The sequence below is a fragment of the Schistocerca gregaria genome, chromosome 2 (genome assembly GCF_023897955.1).
Source record: "Schistocerca gregaria isolate iqSchGreg1 chromosome 2, iqSchGreg1.2, whole genome shotgun sequence".
In the NCBI taxonomy this organism is placed as follows: domain Eukaryota; kingdom Metazoa; phylum Arthropoda; class Insecta; order Orthoptera; family Acrididae; genus Schistocerca; species Schistocerca gregaria.
This window is the reverse complement of record NC_064921.1, coordinates 292,792,224-292,819,000: the sequence shown is the minus strand read 5'-3', so window position 1 is coordinate 292,819,000 and position 26,777 is coordinate 292,792,224. Positions and strand designations below refer to the sequence as shown.

The window sequence follows — 26,777 nt, the reverse complement described above, 5'->3', positions numbered from 1 at the left end:
TTGATATGCCAAAAAAGTGATGTACTGTGGTTTTTGATATGCCATTGCCACAGCACATTAAAATTAAGTGAAGTAGGACGTTAGAAACAGATGTTTCTAAAATTAAGGCATTCACAGTAGTTTTTTTTTGTTAAATTTCGGATGCCGAAACCACATGCAGTCAGCATCATTGGAACTAATAAGGTTACGCAGAAACATTGTTTTGAAACTGCATAAAGTATTCCTTTTATTCTTAGATATTTCCATTTCAAATTTTATCACTGTTCTTTCTTCACATTGTGAAGAGTTCATAGATTTATTTGTGTAAGAGTTTGTTTTGGTCTATTAACAATAGTGAATGAAGATGGTTTGTGATTTCTTTAATTTCCAGCTTCTGTCATACATAGTGTGTATGGTACTAATATCCTCCATAGTATGAACAAACTGTAAAGCAACTTATTTTGTGTCTTCTATATGATTTTTTCATCAGGTACTTGGCAATTTTGTTGCCACAAATGTTAGATACCCTAACAGTGGAAAGTCTGTTGCACCATATACTTATGAGTGTGTGAATTTTGTTTTAACTATTGCATTTCAATTCTTGCCTGGATGTGCTGAAATACTACCAATGAGCTGAAACTTAGTGTATCTTTTTATTTCTTTTAAGAGATCTGAACATGCTCAATTAAAAATTAAACGTGTGAGCAATGTAAAAATAAGTGTGCTGATACACTGTATTGAAAGACATTGTTGTAATTCAGTTGCCATGGATTTTCTCCAATTGACAACATGTTAAGATTTCATAATTTTACTGTCATAAACATCAGCTATGCTGGCCACATAACAGGAAATAACTTTGTAGTGAAACTGTCCACTCCATTTGATTTGCATATACCAACAGTGAACTTTGGATTATGTTAAGTCTTTCTGTAAAGCAAATCAGCAACTACCATTGTTTCTCTTTTCTGACTTTGTTTGTTCATATCTGTTTCATAGTATTCTTCAACTTATCAATAAAGTTATCTATTTGAATTTGGAAGTAGATGATTCTCACAGTCTTAGTTTGAATAGGGTAACTACGAACACCTCACTTCTGTAAAACCTATTTTCGGCTTGCAACTATTATGAGACAGCCTAATAAGGATAAATATAATGGAAAGGGAAATGTCTTACAAGCAGTGTTATAGTACTAAAATAACGCTTAGTGTAAGAGAAGCGGAGCAACCACAATGATAAGTTTTTCTATAGTCTACTAAGACAGCTATAATCAATTAAAAATGTTGTCTGGATCACTATTTCTTTTATTAATTCTTGTCAGTTTCTATGCAATTATCAGATCATTTTGATATCTGGGTTTCAAAATGCATCATTACTGACAAACTGCACCTTACACCACCTAATATAAAAGCAATCTGCAAGTTAGTTCGAAACTAGTAATCAATAAAAGAAATAGTCCAGTATTTTTTTTTGGATATACTTTGAGCTATGGTTTCTGAGACATAGTGTAGTTATGAAGGACTAAAACAGTTGCTTTACGTAATATGCATTGATATGAGATCCAGAGAAGACTTGATTACAAATGTTATTTGATATGATATACTGAATGTTGTCTAATTACTATCCATTGTTTTCATTTTTCGTTCATCTCTTAATAGTGGTGCGCAGTTTATCCCAGATAAGCAAAAACAGTAAACTTGGAATCAAAGTTAAGAACATAAATTTAACTTTGGAGGGAGAGAGAGAGAGAGAGAGAGAGAGAGAGAGAGAGAGAGAGAGAGAGAGTAGGTGTGTTTTTGGATATAATTTTTCGTTTAGGAGAAATACAGATATGTGAACCCTTTAACCTCGGGCAGTTTTCAAATTTTTCTGTATGAAATTGCCAACCAAATTTATTTGATAATTAGAATGGTTATAAGGATTGTATGAAAGGAATGTAACAAGGAAACCAAAAATTGAATTGGAAGTCAAAAATCACATTCAGTGTTCTAAACACGGGAGAAACACATTGATAATTTTTCTGTGTGTGGTGTATCTTGAAGAAAAGTTCCGTACACAAGCTCACGAATATGGTTACAAAATTACTGGTGTGAGAAGGTACTGTTTGCACACTTTTACTGGGAGTGGAAGCTTGCGATTGGCTCGTAACACTTTGGCTGTTTAGACCACCCGCGACTCCTCCTGCCAGAGCAGCCAGCGTGTAAATTATAAAAGAAATGAACATGTAATGAATTAATGTGTCACAGAAATGACACAAAAGTTCGTGGTAGTGTGCTAGAAGGACCATCTCTTCACTCTTTTCTGTAAATAATATTAACAATCCGTAAGCACAACACAACAAACAGGTCAATGCTATATTCACAACAGCTACCTAATGGTGTGCCGCACAGTGCTGTTACATAGCTAAGATTGGCAATGTGTATAAACATTCTGGAACGCCCTGATATCAGGTGACTTCCAGCAATAACAGAGGACCCAAGTAAAAGTGTGACCAGTATATGTGCAAATGTGTGGGTGAGAGTTGAGAATGTGTAAAAATGAGACTCCCAATGTTCTAGAGCAACAGAAAAAGGTTCAGTGGGAAGATGGTGATTTCAGACACATAAATAGCCCAGAAATTATATCCAATGCATTAACAGCCCATCCCACTGAATTGTTCAGAAAGAGCTGAATGCACACATGTCGCCGCCTGCAGCTAGAGTGTTAATGTACTTGACAGAAAATCTTTCAGGAGTGCATGAAACTGTGGATAACAAAAGTGTTATAGGTAATGTTACTGTTCACACTTAAAAGAACATTCTCTTGTACTGTGCCCAGCACTTGTTGGCAGTAATTTGAGTGTGGTGACAGGTTTTAAAGAATACCACTTTTTTCCATACAGAAAACATTACCACAAAGAAGAAGCTAATGAATGTTATGGTTCCTTTTAATTTTTTGCCAAAATACCTGAGAAAATATGTTGTTCATGTGAGTAGGGTTTATAGTTAAGAGGAGATGCTTTTTGTTCATAGCCTGACTGAAGTTATCAGACAGAAATAAGATCTCCTATACGTTTGCATCTCAGTGCAAAACTTTTAGTCTGGGCCATCTCGGTTTGCTTGTGTGTTTACTTATTGCTGCTTCTGTGTGCAAGTAATATGCTTATATTGGACTCTCTGTGTGTGTGTGTGTGTGTGTGTGTGTGTGTGTGTGTGTGTGTGTGTGTGTATTCCTTCAAAATATGTATTGCAGTATACAGTGCATAAACTTGAAACTAAAGGAACACTGTTGTCATACCAAAGCCAAGGCTGAAATGATGCCAGTATTATGAAAAGGAGATGTTGAGTCACAGAAAGGCACAACAATAAAAACAATTGCTATACATGTTAATGCAAGAGAAGTTTCCTAGTATTACAGTACTAGTATAATACTTCTTTTTAGTGAGTGTATTTTCCTGCTTATCTCGATTGTAGTTTGTTCATTTCACTAGTGCCCCATGTATTAGCATGTTTACTACTACCACAACCTGTAACTATAGCTACATTTTGTTTACATAGATGGGAGCAAGTGTGACTGCAATGGACTTCGAACACTTGACGCCACTGGATATTGCTTTGAAAGATCGCCTTCCCTTCGTTGATCTGAGTCTTCGTAATCCATGTGAAGTATATGTATGGGGAAGCAATAGTAACTACACCCTGGGTACAGGAAATCAACAGAACAGGTCTATGCCAGAGCTCCTTGAAACTTTCCGTAAGCAGGACATCAGCATTAAACAGGTATGAATTATTTCAAAAATTTGTCTCCAATTTAGAAAAAAGTGTTAATATGAAGCTTACTTTATTGAACTTGGTTATTGGTAACTGCTGATGTGTTGAAAATGTTGCATAATATTTGAAATGTTGTGTAGTAATAGAGATGACACACACAGAGGTTGTTCATAGCTAAAGTTCCAGTTTCAGAATCTTGTAGAAAGAGAACCATCACCCAGAATGACATCAAATTTGAAAGAATATTATTGATGCAGGGGGAAACACCATGGAACAAATCTATTTTACCAACAGATGTTGCTGCAAGTGTCTTATCATAAATGGTCTGGCTACAAATGACACATGAATCACAGTATGACAACCATGATCTGTTTTTGCACATTACACCGTGCATGACTGCAAAAGTGTGGCAATCAACAGTTGAGGCACTGTTAGGCAGGTAAGCCCATGCACAACAGCAAAGGCATACCACATTGGAGGCAGAAAAATAGTTTTTTTATTGCCCTGAGGCCAAAAACCACATATAAAGCAAAATGACATTGGTTTTTAACTATAATGGGGCCAAAAATCAAAATTACATCAGTTTTTAATTGTAGTGAGATTGGTGCAACACACATTTAATGTGGTGTCCACCATTTTCTACCACAAGTTGAAATTGAGAAACAGCACATTCCACAACAGATTGGAGTATCTCCAGGGTAACATTCTGAATGAATGCATTGTGCAGTGCCTTCAATTCAGTTCTGTTTGTAATTGGAACAGTGGTCACATATTTTAGGTAACACCACAGCCAGAAGTCATATGGATTAAGATCCGGTGATCTGGACGACCAGGCTGTAGGGAAATGACGTGATAATTCTAGCATTTCTGAAATACTTCTGCATCAGCCACACCATTGGCTGTACAACATGAAGAGGAACACTGTCTTGCATGAAAATGATCGTTGCCACACATCCATGCTGTTGAAGGGTTGGAAAGAAGTTGATGCGCAAAAGACTCATAGAATTTACTAGTGATGGTACAGGGAACAGGACGCGTAGGACTTGTATCCTCGTAAGGCACTACAATAAACGGTGCCATCAACGCTGCACCAAACAGTCACCTTCGCAGAATAAAGTGGTACTGGTTGATGTACTTGCAGATTTTCTGTTGCACTAATTCAGCAATTCCGGGTATTGATTGTCCTTGGAGATGAAAATGGGCTTTGCCTGTCCACAGAATGTTCCTTGGCCACTCATCGCCCACTCCAATGTGAGCAAGAAATTCCAGAGTGAATGTTTGTCTTTCTGGCAGGTCAGCATGGAGCAACTCCGGAACATGTGTGGTTTTGGGTGGATAGCAGTGCAAGATGTTTTGTAGGACTTTCTGCAACGTGCTTGTAGGCATTTCCATTGTTTGGGCAAATCTCGATGCACTGGGTATTAGATACCATTGCTTGACCCCTCCTGCAATGCTGTAGCCACATGTTGGCATATGTCAGATCAAGTGCTTTCCTCCCTCTGCCACATTACGTTTCAAAAGAACCTTTTTATCATTTTCTCCAAACCCATATCAGACATTGGACCAGTGCCTTTTTTCATACCCTTGAGTGTCCAGAACTTCTGCATTGCTGCTGGCACACAGTCATCATTCTTGTAAAAGGTCTTTATCAGCAGTGCTTGATCCTTCATGGAGACAGTCATGTACCACTCATTTGATTGTGTGCGTGTTCTGATCCTTAATGTGCCATCTGTTAGTAAAATATTTGTTAAATTGTTTTTTCATCCATGATGTTCCTACCTGGGTGAATAATATGCTGTTCAAAATTGATCTAATTCTGAGCTGTGGTTCTCCTTCCACAGTGTTTTGAAGTTGGAACTTCAATTAAGGCCATCTACATATATAACTTGTTATAAGAAAACTTTGTAAAACCTGAAGGGAAAGGAATATTTGAGTCATTGAATAGTTAACAAACTGAATACTGTGTGGTAGGAATACTATTCCAGTCTAAGAAATTTCTATTGATGTAATGCAAAGAAAAAGTCTTGAACTGACAGCACACTTACGTCAGGGTAAAAGTGTACCAAAATCCAGTTATGAAGAAACTGCTTAAAGGGGGTATTGTTAATATTGTTCGTTGTTGAACCAGACTTGAAGGGTGATTTGTTTTAAAATGGCATTACAGCCTTTTTGTGTGGTCTATTTTATCATTCTGTATGTGGTCAGCTCCACTCTTGGTTGAGGAATTTTAATGTGTTTCTAATCTGTTCTCAGTTCGTGGATATGTTTATATCTTTATAAAATAGTTGATATGGTAAGTAAATGATTTTGTGTATATTCTTCCTTCCAATGATAGGTTTCTTTAATTTCAACCACTATTTAATTTTCATCATTTCTTTTTCCCATGTTCACTTTTTTCTGGTATTTTGAATCAAATCTGCTCTTTTTTAAATTCATGTTGCGCTACTTGGCAGTATTGTGGCAACAATTCTTGTAGATGTTATGAAGTTTGTTATTCACCTACATTGTGAATTTTTATCAGTTGGAGGCTACTGAAATAGAAATATTCTGATACACCCCTTGTGGTAAACCAGATACATCCCGGCTTCCTTCCACTGTGAACTAGTCAGTCTTGGAAAATGACAAATAATACTATTCATACATGTGGGTTGTTTCCAGACATACTTCAATGTAGAATCATCAGAATGGCGTTTGATGCAAGTGAGGTGTGATGTCCAGGTCACGACTTACCTCCACCATGTGTTCAGACTTACTGAAGATGAAGTGACACTTGCTTGGTTGTGATAAGAGAACTGCTAATGTTAAATCATGATGTTGCCTACTAGTACCATGGTAGTGTTACTCCCAGTTGTTTGCTATCCTGTGGTCACTTTTATAGCCAGCATTAGGCTGTGGCTGGTTGTCACATTTCCAATTGGAATCCACAGTTGGTGTGTTAATTTGCCTGAGGGTTATATTTTCAAAGAATTTAACAGTGCAGTCAATTAAGTTGTAGTCTGATTAAACAACATTGTGCCATGTAGTTCAGGTGACTGATTCTGCTAGATTGTCGGAGCTGTACATCTACATCTATGTACGTATTCCACAAGCTACCATATGGTGCATGGCAGAGGTCCTGTTCCACTCACAAATAGAATAAGGGAAAAAATGACTGTCTGTATGAGCCCCAATTTCTTGTCTTGTCTTTGTAGTCCTTAAATGAAATGTACATTGGTGGCAGTAGAATCATTCTGTAGATTTGGGTATCGATTCTCTAAATTATCTCAATAGCATTTTGTGAAAATATGCTGTCTTCCCTCCAGGGATTCCCATTTCAATGCCCAGATCATCTCCATTAATACACAGGCGGGCTTGCCTGTGAATTGCTTTGATGTCTTCATTAAATCTGACTTCGTGCAGATCCCAAACACTCAAGCATTACTCAAGAATAGGTCGTGTTAGCACGCTATATGTTCTCCTTTTAAAGATGAAGCAAGGCTTCCCAAAATTCTCCCAATAAACTGAAGTAGACTATTTGCCTTCTCTACCACAATCCTCATATCGCTTTGCAATGTTAATATCTGGATATCTAATTGATGTGACTGTCTCAGGCTGCACACTACATATGCTGTATTTGAACATTATGGCTTTGTTTTTTCCTCCTCAGCTGCATTACTTACATTTTTCTACATCTGGAGCTAGCTGCCATTCATCAAACAAACTATAAATTCTGTCTAAGTCATCTGGTATCACCTTCCCATACTCCTCAGCAAACAACTGCAGCTTGCTGCCCACAAAAAAAGTCTTATAACATTTCCCTGGGGTACCGCTGATGATACTCTTGTCTCTGTTGAACACTCACCATTGAGGACTGTGCAGATTGTCTTGCTATATGCTCTGCACTACTTTTGCAGGAAATTTGTAAGGATCTAGGCTCCAAAAGCCCAGGTTTTCCTAGATCAGATGGAGAAAATTATGGGTCTTCATTTTATAGTGGTGACACATTAAATCTTCTTAAATACCTTGACTCCATATTTTTTGCACACTGTAACTGTGTTCTAGCTTGTGGCTTCTCCTTTTTGGTCAGTTCCTTACTTTTCCAGACTATGTCTTCCCAAACTTCTACTTTATATGTGATAACTTTTTATCTCGACTGGACAGGACAGAGGGCACTGTGAATGAGCATCTTAAACGTATGCTTTCACAAGTATGGATACATAGCAACACAAGTGATTGAAAAGTTTTCCTACATTAGTTTCTTTTGTGATTCTTGTGGTGTTCAAAGGTGACTGGTAGTAGGTGACACATAATGCAGTGGTGACACATAATGATGAGTTTATAGCTATTCCACTTTACCTGCATTGGTGGTCTTGTTAGCTGTCGTTTCTCGGTTCAGAGAGAGAGAGAGAGAGAGAGAGAGAGAGAGAGAGAGAGAGAGAGAGAATGTAGCAACAGAAGTACAGTGTTAAAGTTCAGAATCTGTTAAGCATTGAGGCAAAATAGGCATTCGAAACTTATAATGTCAGGTATTATGTAAGTTATAATGTCAGGTATTATGTAAGTTATAATGTCAGGTATTATGTAAGTTATAATGTCAGGTATTATGTAAGTTATAATGTCAGGTATTATGTAAGTTATAATGTCAGGTATTACGTAAGTTATAATGTCAGGTATTACGTAAGTTATAATGTCAGGTATTACGTAAGTTATAATGTCAGGTATTACGTAAGTTATAATGTCAGGTATTACGTAAGTTATAATGTCAGGTATTACGTAAGTTATAATGTCAGGTATTATGTAAGTTATAATGTCAGGTATTATGTAAGTTATAATGTCAGGTATTATGTAAGTTATAATGTCAGGTATTATGTAAGTTATAATGTCAGGTATTATGTAAGTTATAATGTCAGGTATTATGTAAGTTATAATGTCAGGTATTATGTAAGTTATAATGTCAGGTATTATGTAAGTTATAATGTCAGGTATTATGTAAGTTAATTAGTTTCAGGTAATTTAAAGTATGTTCTCAGAAAGAGAGAAGTGTGTGCTTCTGAATGCCTATTTTGTCTATTAGCAGTGCAAGTTTCTGAAATACTTACCATATTCAGAATTTCAAGTAGCCATAAGGTTAATTAACTAAACTTTCTGTCTTTTAGTAGAAAGTAATTCTGGCTTAGGGATAGGTTTCATTCATGCCTAAATGTATTATTTTTAATTAATGTAAATGTTTGCTGATATTTTGTATTTTTAATGTGTCCTGAGTCATTTTGTGCTAGAAATGACACACAAACGCAATAAAATATTACAACATTTAATTTTTTTAAATGCAGGTTGCCATGCATAAATATCATTCTGTATTCCTGAGTCATGATGGAAGCGTGTACTCATGTGGGCATGGACAAGGGGGACGACTGGGCCAAGGGACAGAGCAAGCTTCCCTCTCACCAAAACCATTGAAGTTTCCCGAGTCGAAAGACAAAGAGATGTGTACTCAGGTGGCTATAGGACGAGACCATACAGTCCTGCTCATGGAAAGTGGATCGGTTTGTTTTCACCACTTTTTATCTTTTTATTTGATTGTTAGCAATATATTTTGTATACATGTTAAATTATACATTAAGAAGAGAATTAATTTCTGATGACCTGTTTTAATAAGAAAATAATAGGTTGTGAATGAAGGCTTTCTTGGTGAATTCCTCTGAAGAGTTCTTCTTGGGATATCAGCCAAATAAACTAGTTAATCTGTAGTGATGTTTTGGTAAGTTTTACATGTCATCACCGCCAGAAGAAGGCGAGTAAAAAACATGTTGAAATGTCTCTACACATTGACCAGTTTACTCAGTCCATATTCTAAGAATAATTCATCAGTGCTTTGGAAGTGTTGCAGATCAACAGTGCAGGCCAAAGTTTTGATCACATACTCAAAACGAGGGCTTATTGTACATGGTAATAGATTGAGAAAGGTATTGTGAAAAGGATATTGTTTGAAAGGTGTCTTTGTACGATTACTCAGGATAATGAGAGATAATGCAGAAGGTAAAGACCGTAGTTGATCTTAAAAAGTAATGGCTGATTTTTATGAAGTAAAGTTACAGAGATTAGTTAAAATTGGTAGGAGGAGAGGAAGCAATTGGAGAATTGAGTGTGAAAAAACTGGATGTACGTACCAATAGGCATAAAGAAGAAACCTGGGTAAGGAAAGAGTGAAAAAAACAGGTATGCAAAGTGGTAATTTACTATTGAATGAAGGTGGTGGTGGTGGTGGTGGTGGTGGTGGTGGTGGTGGTGGGGGAGGGGGGGTGTAGGCTGAAGAAAGTAGTTAGATCGACAAAGAAGTGAAAATATGGGTAAGTTTAAACGTTGTGATGAGGGAATAGTAACCAACATTAAAGAACTTAAGTAAAGCTGAAGAAAAATGGCTGGAGAGACAGAATGTTGATACTGTAAGAAAAGTCCTACTTAGAGTGCTCAAATATTCATACTAGAAGAAGAATGTAAATTGGCTGCATCATAAAGGAAACACCAAAGTCTTGGTTGCTTTTTGCAGCATGTAAACTGTGCTAAGGAATTCAGTGCTACTAATATACAGTCTTTCTACATTAATGTGGTGCAGTTGTGAAGGTGTAGGGACATATATTTGAGAGAAGAGCATTTCATATCCTCATCCAACTGGCCAAATTTAGGTCTTCCAGTTTCCCTCAAATTGATTAACACAAATGTTGGAATTGTTACTTTAAAAAAGGATACAGCCAGTTTCCTGCCCTTTATTTGTTGTGTTTGAGTTTGTGTTTTGTCACTAAAGATATGCTTATCTTCATTCCTTTGGTGTATGTGTGGAAAATGGATGGAAGAGAGGCATTAAGTTTTCAACAAAATGTCGTCGCTCCCAGAATGAAATTTTCACTCTGCAGCGGAGTGTACGCTGGTATTAAATTTCCTGGCAGGTTAAAACTGTGTGAAGTTTGGAAGGTAGGGGATGAGGTACTGGCAAAAGTAAAGCTGCGAGGTTGGATCATGAGTCGTGCTTGGATAGCTCAGCTGGTAAAGAAATTGCCCATGAAAGGCAAAGGTCCCATGTTAAGGGTCTTGGTCCAGCACACAGTTTTAATCTGTCACGAAGTTTCAAAATGTGGTGTTGGGAGACCAGCAGAAAGCTTTACCCGGTATGGTGCAGGAACCATGTCAGGGCTCATTTCTAGTGCTGAAAATAAAAATTGGCTATAACAACAAAATTCTCCTTATTTATATTTTTTTTTGTCAGAGAGGGGGTGGGGTAGGAGGTGAAGGGACAAAACTTAATAGTTTGCAAAACAGTAATTGTCAAAAGTACGAACGTGAAGTGTGTGTGAACTTGAAGTGTGTGTGGAAGAGTGATTTTTGTAAGCTCTGAAGGAGTACATTGACTGAAAGGTAAAACATTCATATCATGTTAATGTATGGCACTGCAATTCACCACTGTCACTGCGTGATGAAAGAGTTTCCTTTACTCTTTCCATTGCTTGTATACTCTCAGGACTTGAGTGTTGTTGTCTTTAGTCTGAAGTCTGGTTTGATGCAGCTCTCCATGTTACTCTATCCTGTACAAGCCTCTTCAGCTTCAATAACTTCTGCAACCTACATCTTGCTGGATCTGCATACTGTATTCGACTCTTGGTTTCTCTCTACAAGTTTTACTGTTCACACTTCCCTCCAATACTAAATTGGTGCTCCTTTGATGTCTCAGAAAGTGCCACAAATCTCTTGTCTCCTCAGTTGTATTCAGTACTTCCTTATATGATCAACCCATCTTCAACATTTTTCTATAGCACCACATTTTGAAAGTTTCTCTTCTCTTTTTATCTAATTTGTTTATCGTCCATGTTTTACTTCCATGCGTGGGTATACTAAAGACAAATGCATTCAGAAAAGACTTCCTAACATTTAAATCTATATTTGATGTTAATAAATTTCTCTTCTTCAGAAATGCTTTTCTTGATATTGCCAGTCTACATTTTATATCCTCTCTATGTTGGCCATCATCACTTATTTTGCTGCCCAAATAGCAAAACTGATCCACTACTTTGTGTCTCATTTTCTAATCTATTCCCTCAGCATCATGTGATTTTTATTCGACTGCAGTCCATTACCCCTATTTTGCTTTTGATGATTTTTATCTTATATCATCATTTCAAGACATTGTCCATTCTGTTTAGCTGCTGTTCAAGGACCTTTGCTGTCTCTGACAGAATTTAGATATCATCCAGTGATTAACAAAGTAGATTAAGATGTATGATATATATGTTACAGCAACAGTAGACTCTTTATTTTTCCCCTTAATTGTTTTCTTGATTTTGTGGACTTAGGAAACTCTTTTCTATAGAAAACGTATGTAAATAAAAAGTTTTATTACTGATACAGCATTCCCAGAGCAACTTTAAGGCCAAAAAAGGCTCTTTGTGCTTATATAACATAAATTTGCATGTTAAAATTGAGTCTTCCGCATATCCTATTTTTTATTGTTTGGAGTGAGCTGGTTTGTGCATATACACACAGGAATGTAAGACTTCCACCAGTGTGCCATAAATTTTTATTTTGTTGTTGTCTCACAATAAAGTGTAACTCAGAGGAGGTATAGTAGGAGAACTAAATAAAGATCTCACTAAAATAATATAATATTTTGAGGGTAAAAAAAAAATCACACTGTGATAGCATTAATACAATGAAATTTAGTTTTTATTATTGAAATGGATACTTGAATGCAGTGTCACCATAGAATCAGTTTTCCATATCTCACCAACAGCAATTCATCCAAAATTAGTAAAGGTTTATAAGGCTAAGAGAAGATAAGAACACAGCAATCAGCTGCAATCACATTAGTTTATTATTATTATTATTATTGTTGTTATTATTCTTGCTTAACCAGATTTCAGCTAAAAACAGCTGCCTCAGTGTGTTTGTTGGAGTTATAATCCAACTCAAATGCGCTGAATATACAGTTGATGTACACAACTGTTCTGTATTGAGTCAAAGTTGGTTTATAAAGAATCTGCTTCTTCATTTTAAAGTTAGAAAATGGACACCTGAATTCAAATGTGGCCATCTTCCACGTACAATAGAAGGAAATATTGAGAAATTGATTTAAAAAGAAGTAAGCTGTGTGAAATAGCTGATGATACAGGCATATCAGAAGAAAAGTATGATAAACTTTACATGATGAAATGACTGTGATGCAATCTTTAGTTAGATGGATGCCCAGTTTATTTAATGCTGCCCATAAGTAATAGTGAAACAAATTTATTAGAAGCTCAAAATGGTAGACAGCAGCAGTCAGTTGTCATTTCTGTTCTAGCTTAAAGCAGATCCACATTTTGGCTAGTAACTAGCCATTATCAGTGCAGTATTTCAGAGTTGTTACTCATGCCCTAGTACATCTGCACCAGTTTTTCGGGCTCCTGTCACTGTTCATTAGAGAGTCTGATGAACTGTGACATGAGCTCCCTGCTCTTTATGATAATGAAAATCCTATCAGAGTCATTGAGTGCATTTCACTTTCCTAATTGAAGGAAATTTTTGAAATTTGTTTTTTTTGGAGGATTTTATAAAGAATTCAATTGAATTGCTTCAAATATGATGGCTGTAAAATTCATAGGTACATGCTGTTGGCATTGTATAAAGAAAATGTTAAATATATTCATTTGTTGGAATGATTAAGGCCACTGTTTCTCTGAATGGAAGAGAGATTCTCGTTATTGAGTTAGCATGAAAAGTTGCAAATGTTATGCAAGTATTCTAAACTAACTGGAGGGATAAAGAGGTGAAAAAACCTGAAATGCAAAATAAGAAAAAAACAACTTTAATGAAAACCTGAACCTGCTTACAAAGGTGCTGTGGCAGTGGGAGAGCAGAGATCTGAAGTACAGACTGCTGAAACTTCCTTGCTTTTTGTCACATTGACATGCTCAAAGCTGCACACATTCGTATAATTACAGAAATTCAAAATGTTTTGACTCAAAATATGTTATGGCAGTCATAGATGGTTATTTTGCAGTCCTAGAATCATATGCCAGGGATGCAATCTACTCACTGGAAAAACATTGGAAAATATCATTGTCTGGGAAAGCAAGTGCAATCAGTTATTTTCCAGCAGAGCACTTGCCATCATTATTCCCTAAATAATTTTACTGTATTCAATAATGCTGCTGTAGCTGTATTTTACTTGTGTTGGTATCCTTTGGAAGACGAAGAATTCTGTTTCAGCCGATAAAAAAAAACCCTGCACTTTTGGATGTTGCAGATTTGCTTCTGTTTTCAAACTATGACTAACCATACCAACGCAATTATGAAAACTGCATCCTTGCATTTGACTTGGTTGCAGTTTACTCTGCCAATTGTAATTTGATGACTTTAGTAGGTTTTTTGGTCAAAGGAAGTGGACTTCTCTTAAGTTAGCATATTCGTTGTCGTGACTTTTCCTCTCATTTGCAGAATGATTACAAAACAAAAAGGGGTTGTGTTCTTTCTCTCAGCCATCTCCTAAAATTTTCCATATGTGTTTCATCATCATAGATTTTAATGTACATTTATTTGTTATGCATTATCCACTGATCAGCCAGAGTATTATGACCACCTATGTAATAGCTGGTATGTCCACCTTTGGCACGGATGACAGTGGTGATGGGTTGTGGCATGGAAGCGGTGGGGCCTTGGAAGGTTGCTGAGGTAGATACCACCACACTTGCACACAAGTCACCTAATTCCCGTAAATTCCTGGAAGTGAGTCGATGAGCTCTGACATCACATTCGATCACATCCCAATGTGTTTGATCGGTTTCAGATCTGGTGGGGGGGGGGGGGTCAGCACATAAATTGGAACTCGCTGCTGTGTTCCTCAATTCACTCCATCGTACTCTTGGCCTTGTGACATGATGCATTATCTTGCTGAAAAATCACTGCTGTCGGGAAACGTGATCGTCACAAAAGGGTGCATGTGGTGTGCAACTTGTGATGGATATCACGTGGCTGCCATGGTGCCATGCACGAGCTCCACTGGACCAGTGAATGCTCAAGTAAATGTGCCCCAGAGCACAGTGGAGCTGTCACCAGCTTGTCTCTGTCCCACGACAGAGGTGTTGAGGAGCTGTTCCGCTGGAAGAGGACGGGTTCATGCTCTGCCATCGGCATGATGAAGCAGGTATTGGGATTCAGCAGTCCATGCAACACTGCCACTGCACCAATGTTCAGTGACAATGGTCATATGCCGTTTTCAGTTGTAGTTGCTGATTTTGTGGTGCCAACATTGGCATATGCGTGGGTTGTTGGGTGCAAAGGCCCATTCGGTGCACTGTGATCAGACACACTTGTACTGTGCCCAGCATTAAACTGCGATGTTAGTTCTGCCACAGTTCGCCACCTGTCCTATTTTACCAGTATGCCCAGCCTATGATGTCAGACATATGTAGTGAGAGGTGCCCCCCCCCCCCCCAACCCCATGGTGTCTGGATGTGGTTTCACCTTGGTTTCGCCATGTGTTGAAGACACTAACCACTGCACTCGTTGGACATCCAGCAAGTCGAGCTGTTTCTGGAATGCTCATGCTGAGGCTCTGGGCCATCACAATCTGCTCTCGGTCAGACTCGGATAGATCACACACATTCCGCATTCTACACATAGGCATCACGCTGACTGATACTATTTGCCGTGTGGGTGTGTCTAACAGTCACTCCTCACCAGATGATGCTGCTATCGCATGGGCAAGTTCGTGTGATAGTAGGTCCGTGGTCATAACATGCTGCCTGATTAGTGTACATTGTTATATTGCTTATACTGTAACCGTGAGATGTACAATTAAAGTTGTTTATTAGGTAGTACTCCTAAAAGTTTGTTTACAAATATTTGCCATAAATAGAATATTTAATTTTTACTTTGTAGGTTTGGACATGTGGCTTGAATGCCTATCATCAGCTGGGACACATGCCACCACCTCCTCATTTACTATCTCCCAGAGAAGTGCCACAACGATACTGTCGCTTGCCAGGATCTGCACCACTCCGTGGTGTGTGTGCGGGACGTTTCCATACTGTGATGTGGGGAGAGAAAGGACTCCTCACTTGTGGTCTCCATGCGGGTCAGCTGGGCCATGTTAAAAGTCCAGAACACACTGTGTTGCAGCCCAGATTGGTACTTACTTGTATTAATGTAATCTGTGATACACTGCCTTAAGTGAAAATTGCAACACCTAAAAGTAGTGTGCTTTTAGATAGTGAAATGTTCGTGGTAGGTAAAATACTACTATACTTCTATTGATTGTTGCAGTAGGACTAGTTGGTTTTCTCTATGACTGATTTTTGTGTGTACTAGGCAGGTTGCAGGTAGATTCATGCAGGCAGGAAATCAATGGGCAGGTGAAAGTTGTGAACAGAGTGGTACAAGGTACAGCAACTGTACAACTGAAAATCAGCCAAAGTAGTTCTGTCACAATACCACAATAGATTGCCCAGTAAATAATGTGCGAGTTTTTGGAGCAATTAATACTGTATGTGCATTTGTAGTAAATTGGTGATTTAATTTTTATCTTCTCCCTTTAGATACTCATATTCCCCTCTGTCTTTTCAAATGTAGTGTGGGCAACTTGTACATGTGTGTACAGATTTATGTTATTTGAGCAGCATGTACAGATTTCTGAGTTTTATGTATGTGTAGTAAGTATAATCATATAGCTGTTCAGATTTTGGTCTGTACTGTGGTAACAAAACCAGTTAACATTGTTTTTTTGTATATGTAGGATGACTTGAAAATGATCATTGTGGCTGAATATAGACTTTTATCTGATAATTCCAGTCAAATAAAGGAGAAAAAATGATTTCACTTAGTGACGCCAGATATAACGGGGATCTCATTTCGTATCATTTAAACATCCTGAACAGACACTGTGACCCAATAGTTTGTGACCTTTTCCATGCTTTGAACATACAGCAACAATGTTTCTGTGAGGAAATGATACATGTGTGCTGCAGCAGCTTCTTTACCTCATAATGAGAATTAGTTCTGTGATAACAGCTACTCATTAGTGGTTGTCATCGTTAACCTCTACAGACTGCTCGGGCTCCCCCAGGGGGTCCGCAACTCTTTCGTGGATATGTGCATGGTGAGCATGGAACCCCGAGATAGTGCGGCTCTCTTTCCTTACCGGGGTGCATACCTTCCTTTTCCACATCCTTCCCCGTTCCCCTCCTCCTTTCCCCTTCTCCCTCTTTGGGAGTATGTTTTGTGCTTATGTCTGGAGACGGACACTTGTAACTGTACGACATAGTTTCTCTTCTTTGCTCTCTATGCTGGAAAGTCCTTGTCCTTCTCTTTTCCTTGCCTCTTCTCTTTAACCTCTTCTCCGCTGTGGCGTTCAAGACCTCCCTTCTTTCCTTTTCTTTGTTCCTCCCTTTCTCTTTCTTTCCTCCCTGTGTGTGTCTGAAGGCCAACCCATGCATTCCCATGCATAGCTGGTGATGAGGTGACACGTAATTCGCTGCCATGGCTAGACAGGTAGGCCATGTACATAACCCTGGTAAAGGCCACGGCTAGGGAGGGGTGATTACCCGAGCAGGTACCTTTCGAATGTGACAATTGATCCGCCCGTCCATTTCTTGGGAGGTGTGAACAATCATCTAAGTGGGAGTGCCCTCAGAGAGGGCCCCCCATGAGGAAGGAGTGCACCATCAGAGATGCCGGTAATATGGGGGATACTTTCGCAATGGTTTCCTCTACATCTACAACTTCTGCTCACAAGCGAAAGTTAGATGAGTCCCAGGCACAGACAATTCTTCCATCAGTGCCACAGTTCCTAGTTGTTTCTTGGTCTGACGAAGGTCAAAACTTCTCCACAGTCAACCCTTTCATTATTCAGAAAGGTGTTGATGCAAGTGTTGCTCCCGATTACAAAATGACACTTTGTTGTTAGTCAGTGCCCTCCAGGCACAAAAATTGCTGTGAACTCCACTGCTACACACCTTCCCTGTCCGGTTGGACGTGCACTGCACTTTAAATTCATCACATGGGGTGGTTTATATACGCTCATTCGACAGATTGTCCAACAAAGAAATTCAAAACTACCTGTTTGACCAGTGCGTAACGGCTGATGAAAAGGGTTGACAAGGACTTGGTACCTACCCATACTCTCTTCTTGACATTTGACAGAGTTCAACTTCCATTGAACATTAAAGTGAGGTATGAGATAATTTCAGTTTGCCCTTACATCCCCAACCCTTCACGTTGCTATCGGTGCCAGCAGCTTAATCATACCAGCCAGTCGTGTTCCAATGCGGCCAAATGCTTACATGTGGCAGGGATGCCCGTTAGGGTGACTGTCCACCTCCATCCTCACGTTGCATCAACTGTATGGGCGACCATGCTGCTTCCTCTAGAGATTGCACCATTTTTAAAGGTGAACGAATTATTCAGGAAATTAGAGTGAAGGAAAAGGTGTCTACATTTGCTGCTCATAAGTTATTTGCGAGTTGAAAGCCCATTGTGCCCCCAGCAGGTATAGCACTGTCCTTTCATCTCCTCGGCATACTAAGGAGGCAGCCACATAGACTTGTGATCTCACCTTTAGTGCCACAGTCAGATCGGCCAGTGCAAAGATTGCCTGTTCAACATTCCCACTATCACCTGCTCACTCTACGGCTCACCCTTCGTCAGCTCCTGCTAAATCATGAGCCCCAAAATCGGATACCCGGACTTCCAAAAAAGGGCATACTCGCGAAGTTTTTTACTAATTCCGACTCCACATTCATCGATTCCTCCCTTATCTCAGCATCCTGTTTCCAAGAAGGCTCATATGAAACAAAGTTCCTCCTCTTCTCCACCACGGCATGTCTTATGTACAGCACCACCCGGTGGTAACCACCCTCGTCCATCTTCCGTGTCGCCACGCGCACCGCTGGCGGCCTATCAACCAGCCAATAGCTGGTGGCAGGAGCTGCCCCGAACAATCTATGGATCAGGATCTTCTGCCTTTGGCTGAATGCTGTTCCCCACTGTCGGCCACCAGATCTCAGCAGTCGTTAAGTTGTCGGCAACTGTGGTAAGATTCTTCCCTTTTCTGTCCACCCAATGTTAATCATTGGAATATCTGCGGCATTCGAGCCAACCAGGATGATTGTCCATCCTCTTATGATCCTACTCCTCGGTTGTCTTTGGTCTTCAGAGAACAAAGCTGCGTCTCCACAATCGCTTTATTTTCTCTCATTTCCAGCCAGTCCAGGTTGATCTCGCTTCTATTGATGGCACTCCGGCACACGGGGGTCTTAAGATTCTTCTCCATTACACTATCCTTTATCACCCAATCCCCTTAAACAGTTCCTTCCAAGCTGTCGCTGACCGTCTTTCCCTTTCTGGATACACCTTCTCTCTTTGTACCGTATATATTCCATTGTCCACACTGATGGCAAGAGCTGAGCTCCTTCATCTCCTTGGAAAGTCCCTCCCCCCTCCTCTCCTATTTGCTTGTCCACCAGGCTCTCTGTTGATTGACCTATTCCAATAAGCGGATCTTGTTTGCTTCAATACTGGAGAACCTATATTTTTGTCTGCCTCCATGACAAATTTCTCTCATTTGGACCTTTCGATCGGTACTGTTCAGCTAGCTTGGCACTTTGAATGGTTCGCTCTTGCTGATACACACTCGAGTGACCATTTTCCATGTGTCCTTCGATTACAGCCACAACTGCCATCCATGCTGGAAGTTTTCCCAAGCCAGTTGGACATTTTTCTCCTCTGTAGCGACATTTGATGACCGTCACTTTCCTAGCATCAACGATCAGGTCACTCGTGTTACAGAAATTATTCATACAGCCGCAGAACATTCCATACCTCACACATCAGATTTGCCCAGGCGGAACAAGGCGTGGCATGATGCAATACGTGAACAGAGACATGCTCTTCACATTTTCCGCCACCATCCTACTTTGACCAACTGTATCCGCCATAAGCAGTTACATGCGCGATGCTGTGGCATCATCCACGATAGCAAGAAGGCAAGCTGGGACTTCTTTACCAGCTCCTTTAACACCTTCACTCCATCCTCAATAGTTTGGAGTCAGATTTGACGATTATCTGGCACGTCTAGTTTCTCCCTGATCTCTGGGCTCACTGTTGCACATGATACCTTAGTGGACCCCCTCGCAATTTCTAACTCATTGGGTCAACACTTTGCTGAGATTTTGAGCTCTTCAGATTACCTGCAGGCCTTTCTCCCAAAGAAACGTGCAGCGGAAGTGCGACCTTTTGCTTTCTCCTCTCAAAACAGCGAAATCTATAATACTGTTTCCTCTATGCAAGATTTCCAACACGCACTCTCTTCTTCTTGCTCTTCTACCCCAGGACTGGATGGCGCCCACATTCAAATGTTGCTGCATTTATCATACCATAGTCTGCGTTAACTCTTTCGCCTTCGAATTTGGACTGATAGTACCTTTCCCAGAAGATGGTGGGAAGCTGTCGTCGTTCCTGTTCCGAAACCTGGAAAGGACAAACATCTACTCTCTAGCTGTCGCCCCATATCTCTCACAGGTAGTGTATGTAAGGTTTTGGAGCATATGGTGAACTGCCGTTTAGCCTGGTGTCTGGAGTCCAGAAACCTTTTAACACCTGCCCAATGCGGTTTTCGAAAGCATTGTTTTGCAGTTGACCATCTCGTTGCTGTCTCTGCTTCTATCATGAACAATTTTCTCAGGAAACGCCAAATGGTAGCTATATTTTTTGATCTGGAGAGAGCATACAATACCTGTTGGAGGACAGGCATCTCCGCACACTGTTTGCTTGGGGCTTTTGGGGTCGGGTATCCCTTAATATTCGTGGATTTATGACAGAAAGCACATTTAAAGTGCAGGTGAACACTACTCTCGCCCATACTTTCTCCCAAAAAAACTGGATGCCCCAGGGTTCTGTGCAAAGTGGGGGCGGCACATGCAACTAACAGTGCCTGCTGCACAACTTTGGAGATGTTTTCAAAGTGTCACCCACTCATGAGCTGACAGTGAGAAAATGCTCTGATGTCATATGCCTTCTCCATTATGCAGTCAGCTGCTATTCTAGAGGCTAGTACAATGTCTGAGAATTGCCTAGTAACCTGATAACACACAACTTTTTTGTTTCACGTGGCTGTTTCACCAACAGTTACCTCTTCCTAATTAAATTGCCCATAAGTGTTATTTGTTTTAAGAGTAACTTGCATAATTAAATTTATTATCAATTCATTATTTCTGGGTTTTGTGAGGTTTCATAATTGGCAGTGTATCTTCTGTTGTCTTACACATCAGAATTAAATGTGGTAAGAAACTTTATATGTTTTCATCTTTATTTGTTCAGGTGTCTGCAATGAATCACAAAGAATGTGAAATAATCCTGGTGGCAGCAAGTGATGGCGCTACAGTTGTGGCTACAAAGAAAGGAGATGTTTATGTTCTCCACGAGTACCAGTGCCGTAAAATTGCCTCTAGGTATTTATTTCTAATACAGTTTTAATTTAGCAACTGAAATTTCAATAACTAATTATGGTCCTGTTAAGACATGTCACATATAATAGAATGATTATATTCTTCTGAAACAGCTGCCTCGGTCTTGTTAAAAACTTTACAAAATTTTCCTTCTTATTAAATCCATACATCACTCGCCACTCTCTTGTGCACCAAAACTTGTCATTTGTCATTTGTAATTTGTTTCTTTATTGCTTTTATACCTTCTGAAGCCTGTTGACTCCTACCCTTGAGTCCTTCAGCTTCATCCTAATGGATTATGAAAAGTGTGCCATCTACCTTGATGTCTTATTCTTTCTTCCATTTTTCAGAGCAACCTGTTCCATTTAAGGATGAAAGTTGTCTGACTATTAAAGCGCTTCACAAAAAATTACTTTTGCTGTGTTGTGTGCTGCATATACTTGTTTATAAAACGAAACTTTAGTCCCTCCCTCCCTCTCTCCCCATGCCAAGCTCACCACTAGTTACAGGCAGAACACTATTGAATATTTGATAGTATATGATATTACTTCTTCTGATAAGTGTGGTTTACTTTCTTAATGACTTTATCACTTTACAAAAGCCATTGAAAGTTAGTATGTACAAGCTTTATCGTTAAGAGTATATTTTGTATTTTGTGACTTGCTCTTCTAAGACAACAGCTATTTATTACGCCACAACGTGAAACAAAAGTCCATAAGTTCACACTAAAAGAATTCACACAAATAATTTATTGTGCAAACAGATTAACACTCAGCATACCAGAAAATCTGTATAGCATTGCCCACCAGTTGGGCCCCTCTGCCATGTTGTTTAAATTGACTTAAACTAATGCTTTTTTGACTGCTTATGATGTGAATTACTTTTGAGGTATAAATAATTTTAAAACTATTTTATTTATGTTTAAATTTTGAAAACACATTTTTTATACTTTTGCTGGTGGCTTTTAATCTTTCGTGCAAATTTGCTCAGGGTCTACAGACAATAGCAGGATGTTCCAAGCATACACGTTTGGTGCACATGTAACATTTAATTTGACTTTTTCTATCATACTTCTCTACACAACATGCAGATCTTCTCCTTTTCTTAACTGGTGGTTTCGCAACCCCCAGTGAATCTGGTCCTTCTAATCAATTCATTGACTTCTTTGCCCCTACTTGTTGCTTCTCAAATTACACTGAAAGGCTGCAATTTTTTTAAAAAAAGCTAGCATCATCCAAGCTACGTATCCATTCAGTACACTTATGTCGCTCATGTTGAAGAAAATCACCAATGGCCAGCGCCTTGTTTTGCTTTTGAGTCTGTAGGATTACGTCTTCTGTTCCACGGTGTCAACACTGCCCTTTGTGGCATTGTATGCTATTGTAACTTTGGGCTTGTTTACATGTGATGGTTTTTATCATGAAGAGAGCTAAGGATGGAAACAACTTTGTTTTTCTTAGGAATGTAAGAGGCTATCATCAGATTGTAAGATTTTTTGACAGCTAATAATGAGCTGAATCAGGAGATGTAAGAAAATTGTCAGAGGTGATATTGTGTAGGCTTTTCAACTTCAGTCACCAGGTAATTCACAACATTCTCTCCAAGTTGGACTGCTCCGGTTTCTTCCTCCTTCCCCAAATACTCTTCCATCTTCCAGCAGTAGCTTGTTGTACTGTCACAAATTGCCCAGAACTTTATTCCATATTCCAAGTTTTGATGGGATGTATTGTTGAAATGGACAGCAACCTCGAAATGTGAACAACTGTTCATCTACGGTCTTGCACCATCCTGGAATTTAGACATCCATAAGGGTAATTCCCACACCTCAGAAACGTCTCTGATTGGTTTGTCACTTAGCCTATGACAAAGCAGCAGCCCATCATGAACATAGTGCAACACACTCAGATAAGCATCGAAGTGGTTGCGAGACATAATTTTATTGAACAGTGGTCAGTCATTCTCAATATTCTTAAGCTGATTGATATCTTTGTTTCTTGACGTGTCTCAGAACACCAAGAAAATGTGTATATAGACAGACAAACGCATGTACGCACATGTCGGCCTTACTTGTTGGTCTAGATATACACTATGTCAGTGAGGGGTACATGAAAGAACAACAAAAAACAAGATGTCTCATTATCACTGTTCTTAATTGAATAACTTGTAGGTCCCTGGTCTTGTTTCAATATGTCCTTTTTGCTCTGTCTACCAGAAGTTCCAGCTTGAGGAGCTGTAGCCCACATTTTATTACCATTAGATAAACAATAAGTCACACTCTGCTGAATTTGCACTGAATTGTTGTTCTTCATCTCCATGAATTGACTCTTTGTGATCATCTTTTCGTAATTCTGAATTGTCAGCAACATCTACCTCATTATCTTCATCATTTCTGGAAAATTCACATTCACTAGATGGGTTTTCAAAATAAAAAAAAAAACTGTTCCAACAGTTCCCTTGTCTCCTCATCTGACAATTCTCTTCTCCGTAACATTTTCAGTTTTTAGAACAGACAACTGTTATGAAATAATGCACCAAAATAAACATGTACTTATTACAAGGAGGACTGTTGAACACTGAAATAACAGCATGAGTCAACAGTGGCAAATGATGTAATAGATGCTGTGCTGATAGACATCTGGTTGTTAAAAAATTGCTTGTAACAGCATGGGCTATATGGGAGGAAACGTCCACCAACACTGTAACACAAAGTCATAACTAATTTTTTATCATATTTAAAAAAAAAAAATTGGCTTACTTGACAAATTATGAATAGTCATAAAATTTCATTAAAATAAAATGTATAGTCACTAATAGAGACGATACTAAACATCAAGAATGTGACTCTGTGGCCCTATGGTAGGTAAAGGGTTGAACTGAATACAGGCCAGTAGCCATGTTGTAACACAGGTGTGGTGATATTGAAAGATGGTGATCGAAACAATCACCATACTTAGTTACTTTGCTTGGCCGAATAAGTAAATCAGTCCTTGGGAGCCAAAGTGTAACGTCACCCTAGCAGTCTCATATGTAGTCCTATTTGACTTGGGCAACAGTAATACCAGTCCACTTTGTTATCCGGCAGAATCTGTAAATGTATTAGTGATGTCTAGGGAAGCATTGGTTGGATTGGAATATGGTGTCAGCTGACTCTGAAGAGAATGACAGGAGCTCATGGCCACTCTGGCTAAAATCAGCTGGCTAGATGGCTTCTTGTAATTGGTCAGCTGGAGATAATGTTTTCCTTACTGATAATGCCTCACCAGACATACTTAATGACACTTGTTAAAGATTTTTGCCTTCCATCAATATTTCTGGCAGGCTTAAAACTATATGTATACGGTTAACCACTATGTAGCATTAACAAAGTTTGTGTGCTCTGGAATGCATATTTGTGCTAGTCTAGGCTCTAGATGATCTACGAAACAGATGGTGTAAACATGGAAGGATATCCAGGAATTAAAACAAATAACAGCAGTTTTGGCTTGTGACCAGGAAGGACACTATGTGTCATTTATAAACACAAGGTATTATACAGAATGAGTCAGGAGGAAAGATACGTGCTTTGAGGGGTGATAGTATTAGTGAGTCTTCACAAAAAAACATCATATGAACACAAGTCCCGTTCTTCACAGCTTGCGACGAAACTAATGAAAACAACAGGGAACAGGACAAATGCAGGTGATAGTAAATGAATCATTGTGGTCTAATGTTTTGTTTGTGTACATTTCCTCATGAAAGATGTTCAAAAAGTCCACCATCAACTGCAATGCATTTTGCAGCTCTTGTAGACAGTTTTTGGTCTGAACTCATTTGTGTAGCACTTTACTTTAGCACATAGGCATCAGTCACATGTCCTCCTTCACCAGCAATCTCATATTAATACAACCAAAGGAACATAAGGCTGCATAGTGTTGTCTTTACTAGATGTTTTAATGTGTACTTCATTTGTGCATGGGGCAAAGTATGTGTGTAAAATATCTGAGAACTTGCTCCTTTGTGTCCATTCTGCATTTGTAGACTTCACTTTTAAGCCAATCCCACAAATAGTTGTCTAATGGAGTAAGATTGGATGACCTCAGTTGCAAAGAAATGACTCCACAGCGACCTATCCAGTGTCCAGGATAAGTTCCAAGTGTTGCTGGCCGTACACATTTTCAAGCAACTGAATGCCAGATATGGTTAAGAAAAGGGCATATGTTCATTTGATGTTTTTTGTTAAGAATAAACAATACTGTCACTCCTCAAATCATGTACCTTTCCTCCTGTCTCACCCTGTCTAAAAGGTAGTAATACTTTAGTGTTTGTAAGACACATGAGAAATAAACTATTGTCAAATAATTGTTGATGAAGTCTGAACTCCATTAAATTTAAGAGGTCTCAGTGTAGGTGTAGAACTTCTTACATTTCACAGTTTTGAAATGTGTTTGGTAGTCTACAGTATTATTTACAGCAGAATATCAGCAGTTTTAGTCTGTGTAATGAAAAGATATTTTCTAGTGTGAATCATGAACTCAGTGAGCCTAAAAAGAAAGTATTTACATCTGAAGGACAGCCAACAGCCCTGTCAATGTTCCAACCAGGCACTTTCTACGCTGCCTTACAATATTAAAAAGTTAAAACTTTTTTAAAAAATAAATATAATCACATGAAAATGATACAATCTTGCTAGTATAACAAATATTCTGTCTCTCTTTGAATCATGCCATAAAAATTAATTAAACATAGCTATGTAACAGGGGTGTTTTTTTAAGTAAGGTCTGTTTTGTTGTAGACACTAGTAGTTTGCACACATACTGCAACGAGTCCATGCATCGTGTACTGGCATGCCTTGGGAAAAACTGTGTTCTGTTTCAGCTCTGTAGCTAACCTGTACGGTTCTGTTGTGTGATTTCAAAATGTTTAAGACTATCATCTCGCCTGCCGCGTGAGAGGTTTGCTCAGTGATAAGGTTTTTGTCAGCAAGGAACCTGTCTGCTGTAAAAATTCGTCAACAGATTTATGAAGTGTGTGTTGATACTGTTATGAGTGAAAGCAAAGTGTGTAAGTGGGTAAGAGAATTCAAAGATGGCTGTGAAAACGTCCATGATGAGGACCACTCCCGTCACCCTTCTTTGATTACAGATGATTTGGTGGCTTCAGTTCAAGTGAGGATTCGTGAGAATAGGCACTTCACAATAACAGGTCTCTCAAACGAATTTCCTGACATGTCAGTGCTTTACAACATTAGGTATTCAGAAACAATGTTTAGGAAACTGTGCTCCTCTTGGGTTCTGAAACTCCTAACAGAGGATCACACAAACCAAAGATTTGACTGTGCGATGAAGTTCTTGAGTTGTTACAAAGAAGAAGGTGACAGCTTTTTGAGTCAGATCATAACTGGAGACGAAACGTGGGTTTCACATATCACGTCTGAATCGAAGCAACAGAGCATGGAATGGACACACACACACACACACACACACACACACACACACACACACACACACCTGTAAAGGTGAAGGCCAAACACTCTGCCCCAGTTGGCATGGTGTTTCGTTGGTAGACTTCATGCAGCGATTAACCAATCAAACTCAGAGAAAGCTACGCAGAGCGATTCAACACAAAA

General features: G+C 39.0%; 1 protein-coding gene across 1 annotated transcript in view; it reads left to right on the top strand.

Moving 5' to 3' along the window:
- The window catches only part of LOC126336900 (inhibitor of Bruton tyrosine kinase), a 113,828-nt gene that overhangs the window by 31,223 nt on the left and 55,828 nt on the right, over positions 1–26,777 (top strand). The window contains exons 3-6 of the mRNA XM_050001026.1: positions 3,513–3,734; positions 9,035–9,247; positions 15,612–15,860; positions 21,045–21,175. Of these exons, the coding sequence (XP_049856983.1) occupies positions 3,513–3,734; positions 9,035–9,247; positions 15,612–15,860; positions 21,045–21,175 (815 nt within the window). The remainder of the gene's footprint in view (positions 1–3,512; positions 3,735–9,034; positions 9,248–15,611; positions 15,861–21,044; positions 21,176–26,777) is intronic.